This window comes from Mixophyes fleayi, chromosome 11 (assembly GCF_038048845.1).
Source record: "Mixophyes fleayi isolate aMixFle1 chromosome 11, aMixFle1.hap1, whole genome shotgun sequence".
In the NCBI taxonomy this organism is placed as follows: Eukaryota; Metazoa; Chordata; class Amphibia; order Anura; family Limnodynastidae; genus Mixophyes; species Mixophyes fleayi.
In genome coordinates this window covers 80,190,272-80,196,464 of record NC_134412.1, presented here as the reverse complement: position 1 = coordinate 80,196,464, position 6,193 = coordinate 80,190,272, and the positions used below count along the sequence as shown (strand labels likewise).

At 39.7% G+C, this 6,193-nt stretch overlaps 1 protein-coding gene across 3 annotated transcripts in view; it reads right to left on the bottom strand.

The window, feature by feature from the left end:
• Positions 1 to 284: 284 nt before the first annotated feature.
• Positions 285 to 6,193, bottom strand: part of FOXJ3 (forkhead box J3) — a 69,973-nt gene continuing 64,064 nt past the window's right edge. For all 3 annotated transcript variants that reach the window (XM_075189901.1, XM_075189902.1, XM_075189903.1), the window contains exon 13: positions 285 to 6,119. In XM_075189901.1, coding sequence (XP_075046002.1) covers positions 6,004 to 6,119 — 116 coding nt within the window. In that variant the 3' untranslated portion in view covers positions 285 to 6,003. The remainder of the gene's footprint in view (positions 6,120 to 6,193) is intronic.

The following is a 6,193-nucleotide window of genomic DNA, read 5'->3' as shown; positions in this document are numbered from 1 at the left end:
ATGATTGGACCACTCAGCAGCAACTTTAAGGTATGAAGATTGCAGGTAGGGTGCAATCTGTATCCGCCCGTGAGCAGAGGCCGGGCTAACCACACACACACACGGTAGAGTTATAAGTATGGCGAGGTAACCACAGTACAAACAACAGCCACTAGAGGTCGAGAGAAAGATTTACCTTACCAAAGCAAAACACAAGTCCAATGTTCCAAAATTCGTGAATATTAAACACATAGGTCATTAACACATTAAACACATAGGTCGTGTTCAACAAAACAGTCAGAGTACGGGATTTAAAGAAATCTGTTAGCATGTTTTTTTTTTTATTTTTAAGTGCCTTTCATGCATATCAGGTCTGTCAGCAACAATCCCATCGACACTTTTTATAAATTTTACAGCACTGCAATTTTACAAGTTTGTGCTGTGTCTTATGCAGCAAATGTATTAAACCGTGCAATAACAAAAAAGTATAAACATTAAAACACTGACTGTAGGAACAGCAGTACAGGGGGATAAAGGTAGTGTTGCACAAAAAGAGAAAACAAAAAACAAAAAAAAGAGCCAAATCCATTTTCATCACATATATACAATATAGATATGTACACATATATCATCCTCTTAAATGAACAATATCAAAATAGTCTATTCCTATTGAAATATCCTTCCTAAAACCTTGCATCGTGCCTTTAACATGACAATTAAGAGTATTATTTACATGAACAAAACAAAACGTACAATGACACAAATAGACTCACTAAGGGCCACAAATGCTAGAATTACCGTTTTGCCGGAACAGATCTTGCTTGTTACACAATTATTAGCAGAGGTTTGACAAATATAACAAAGAAAAAGATGGCAACTTAAAAAACACACAAAAAGTATAACGTTATTAGCAGTACGACAGGTGAACATACAAAATGTGTTGCTTGAAGTCTTTAGACAGGTTCTGGAGAAGAAGAAGAAGAAGCCGTTTTCAGCTGCACGGAAATAGAGGATGCGGCGATTGCCTGGAAACGAGTAACAAGGACTTAACAGGAGGGCAGCCATTTTGTGGGTGGAGCCAATATTCAGTCAATGAATTCACTAGGAACTGATGACCTTGCAGAGGCGCGAGGAACAATTTACCTTTTGCCTGATGTATTTTGGTTCAAACCCACAAAATGGCTATGGGGCTACTTAAGAGCCAGAGGGGTAAGCACAGTGGCAATAATGCCACCATGAAAAATAAATGTCATATTTAAAAAGGGATTAATATTTTCTCCAAATGACACATTTTTAGGGTACTATCACAGGGGCGCTTACTGCACCTGCAATTTTGGACTGAGGACACTAAGTGCATCTCTTGTGTGATCCGTTATGCTCCGCACGAGCGCATCTCCCAAATCAATACGTGCCGTCGGTACAGATGGGTGTATGATGGAACGGACCATACAGAGAAGGTTCATGCTGGGTTTTCTTCATGCGAAACGCGTAAAACACGGTATGTGCCCTGTCCGCACAATGCAGGCTGTGTAAGAGTTTCGGTCACACCACAGTTGAGAAGCTCTTAACAAGAGTATATGACATATGAATATAGAAGTATGTGTACAGCAAACGTCTCTGTAATAGTACCCTACTATCAGAATTCAGCCTTTAGATTTCCTGAACATTTTACGTGTGAACATTTTTGGCGGCATTATTTAAAAAGGGTTCCTGGATAGGAAAATGGGTAAGTAATACAGTTTTTCAGTCTAGTAAGGCAAGTTTTGAGGCTTTGACTTGGGGCATGTTAAGCGGAGAAAACAAAATCATGTTTACCATGTACCTGTAGAAAACCAAACAATCTATTTTAATTCTACACAATCTTGATTATTGTAACATCTGGGAAAGGTTCCTGAGGGGGCTGCTGGACCTCTCTCTAGAGAACGGATACAAGTACATGTCTATACAAGTCTATGGTAACACTAGGCAAGTACAAACTGGGATTGTGCATCTAATCCTGTCATCATTAATATTTTTTTAACTTTTTTTTTTTTTTTTTTAAAGAATAATTTGCTGTCTGGGCTTTAAGGATCTTAAGGCAAATTTGCCCAAAATTACGTTATGTAAACCGGTTTGAGGTCCTTCCAAGGATGGCTCCTCTGATCTAGGACAGGCAGGAGGAACATTTCTAAAAACTTAGGACCAGGTATTGGATATAGAAACCAGTAATGCGCAATGCACTTATTATTTGTACTACTGTCCCCTTAAATATGTGTTGCTACAGTTTGAGAACGTAAACCTGACCTGCTGGTTTGTTTTTTTGTCCAAAAACTGAAAAATACATAAAAAAAAAAAAAAAAAAAGTTGCATTTTCATAATATAAATAAATGGAATCCATTTTTTTCAGCGGTTCATAAATGCCCCTCCATATTTCAATATATCTATCCAGCTCAGGATCATATTATATATATTCGGAGGGAGAAGTTGTATTATATAGTATCGATTGTTTATCTGAATGATTCTCATATTTACTGAGGTGAATAACAGGGGTAGAGGAACCAGTTGCTACATACATGTGTACAGGCAGAAGGACGGGGGTAATGAAATAGGTTCAAAGTTATGGGAAACCCCCCCCCCCCCCCGCCCCCTCTAATGGCAGTCTGTAAAACCCAGCTGGATAATGAGCAATGAAGGCAGAAATTAGTCACCCTGATTAAGAGGCGATCGTAATCAATAAGTAGAATAAATATCTATGTATCTATGAATTCGACCATATTTCTCTTCATTGCAAATCCTCAACAAGCCACGTTTATCTCGTTTCATTGGTCATTTTAAGGCCTGTGTCCTTGCGGTATTTTCATGGCGGCTGTAGTTTACCTTAATTTTGGTCAACTCTTTAATGCCATATTTAAATAGGACGACTGAAGTAATTATTAAACCTAACAGGCACAAAACTAAATTTGATATAAAATATGACTATTTGTAGAATTAAGGCTTTGGCAAACTTAGGGACAAGTGCATCAAACCTGAACAGGAGGAGGTGTGGCCTGTAGCCACCAATCAGATTCCAGCTTTCATGTTCTTGAATGCATTAGATAAATAATAGCTAGAATCTGATTGGTTGCTATGGGCACCCCCTCAACTGTTCCTATTGACCAGGTTTGCTAAATCTACCTATTAGACTCGTGTAGCTGTAGAACTACAACTGTCAGCATGTCAGGGCTGGCAGAGCATACTGGGACGTATAGGTCGACAAATTCTGTCGAGTTACAGGTTGCCAACCTGATATTTATATAATTTTATTTAAACCTGTTGTGCAAACTGGATGTTTACTGTTTTATCAGCTGCTGATTGTTTCATAAAGATATATATAGTTAACAAAAAACAAAAAAAACCAAAACATTAAAAACTAAATAAAAAACAAACATGGGCATCTGGCAGCACTTATAGCACCATAAACACGCATCTGCTCTGACATTATTGGCCTTTTCTAAAAGAAACCCAATCCAGAGAGCTCCTGCCGCCCTATATAATTATAGCTAAATAATTTATATCAAGGAGAATTTATTTAAAAGTCACGACTAAACAACGAGGGAATAAGCTCTAGAAAAATGTAAACATTAACAACCGTGTAGCAATGGCAATATTGCACAAAAATGAAAAGAAACAAAAAAAACAAAAAAACAAAAATAGATAAGCAGTATGGAAGGATCATAGATTGGCTGCCTGTGACTCAAAGCCCTAGGTGAACTACAGGTCCAATCATGCCCTTCAAGCTAGCGCCAATGGGCAGCTTCTATGACTGACAGAGAGAGGATGCTGGGATTTGCAGTTCAACCACAGCTGGAGACATAGTGCGCCAATTCTGACGAAGAGGCAAAGAAACGTTTTTGGTTTTTTTAGCAGTTTCAGAGGGCAGCAAACAAATCACTCTACTGCTCAAAGACGTTGCGAAAAATACATATAGGACAGAATTTGTTATCACCAGACAGGACACACACAGCTCTGAACTCTTGGTATCCTTTCCACTCCCATAATGCATTTTTCTGAACTCCTCCCATGAGCCCTTGCGGTAAGCAGAGGTGAACCAATCAACGACTGATTATCGTGTTCTCATTAGAGGAGCGGCAGATATGCAGCTAATCTACACGGTTGATTAAGGCTGTAAATATTCCTTTAAAATTACGCAGTCTAGGTTCAGGCTACCTGTGGCCTGCCTGCATGCTGGGACATGTAGTCCCACAGCTTGCCTACATCTAACTTCGACTGTTCTCTTTCACAACCAACCGCAGAGGGACAGAATACTTCAGTATTTGGCACACAATGCTCTTACACCTGCTCTCCACAATAGTCACAGAACTAGTACAATGGGGGAGATGGGGGGCAAACATTGGCTGAGCGACCCAGACATCTGCGAAAATAACGAATACAAAATACTCCAATCAGCTTGTTAAAAAGAAATCACGTATAGGTACACAATGAATCAATCATCTGTATTAAAGTCCGGGAAAAAAAAATTCAGTCTGGCATTACCCTTAGGGTAGATTAATAAAAAAAAAATAATGACTTGCCGTACATGAAGGGACATTATTAAGAAAATAGGTTTAAAATGTTTTTGGTCTTCAAATACCAGGCAGTGGTGTGTAATCTATGTAACAAAAATCTTAAGTAAATACTTTTAATTGTGGAATTACACTAGGTCTATGACAAGCCAAGTGCTTCATTCCTATCTCGCTTGTTAATCTCTCGCTCTCTTCCCTTAACAGGTCTGCCATAGTCTCTCGGAAATGTACAGCTAATTTGTAATAATAGTTATAGGATGACTATGGAGTCTAAATGAGAAAAGCTACCCAGATAACACAAACAGTCCTACAATGTGGACACATTCATTACACCAATAAAACAGTTTAACTTGGCCATAAACCGGGATCTTTGCCCGACGGCCGGATCCGTCAGAGTTGTCCGTACACATACATGGATGTAGCGGTTCTGACCATTAGTACAGTCAGGCCAACGTGTTCATGGTCAGATGTAGTCACTGTCAGACCGAATTTACTATCCGACATCAGATACTGGCTGGGCCCATAATCAATGCGATTTGGCAGCCAATTAATTTAAAATCGCATCTTGCATGGGCAAAACAAATTTAATATATATTTGTTAATATTGTAGCTTTGTCTGCGGTTAAAGCTATGTTTAAATATAAGTTATACACAGCTTCCATTATAATGTCCCTTTAAACAGGGCTATCACTCAGATTCACTGGAGAGCAGTCAATGCAGTGTGTGTCACATACAGAAGTATTGTCCATCCTTTAACGAACAAAGGCCATTACAGTTCCTTACCGTTGGGTAGCTGCATTCATGTAAAAACCGCCGGCATTGCAAAACTCTGCCTGCAGTAAAGACCAAGAGCTTAACAACCATGGCACGTGGATCGGCACTGCGCCAACTCCTATGGCACAGACGCGCCTCATTGTACTTAGGATTTGAGCCGCTCTGCTAAATGGCAGTGTGAGAGCACACAACAACAATAAACAAAAAAAAAAAAAAATCCTTCAAAAATAAAACAAGGAGCGCACAAAGTACACTATTCATAGCTCATATAAATAAATCAGAGATATAAAAAAAAGAGCGTCCCAGAAACGTCATCTGTCCGGGCAGGGCTATTGAAATGCAAATTGATGAGTGAATTGTTGTGCTCGAAGGGATTCTGTCCAGATTTCAGTGTCGCACGTGTGGTTGACGTTAATACAAAACAAAAAAACAAAAAAAGCAGAGGAAGCGGATGAGAATCACAGGACGATAGTGGAGCGACTGCAGCTTATCAGGGAGAGGAACAAGACTTACGGGGGTCAACTCAAAGCGTTCGTTTCATTTATGCTGCTAAGAACAGTTCTGATTGTCATCGAAGTCGACATCGATAGCGGTATCTTTCTTGCTGTCCCGCGGTCGGCATGTCTTTACCTTTATCGTATCACATTCGTGGTCACGTATACGAATAACACGGGGTAACAAGACAACAAATCTACTGCGTCTAACGGTGCTATACGATAGAGTCCCAGTCAAAGTCATCTTGGATGTCGTCTGCAGGGAGAGAGCGACGCATCTGGGAGTTGTAGGAGGGGATCATGTGAGGCTGATTCATAACGCCGTGGTGTCCTGGGGACGAAGAACAAGACCGGTCACCCAATCTAAATAGAATACATCTCACTATTTACTTGACTGCTAGTAAA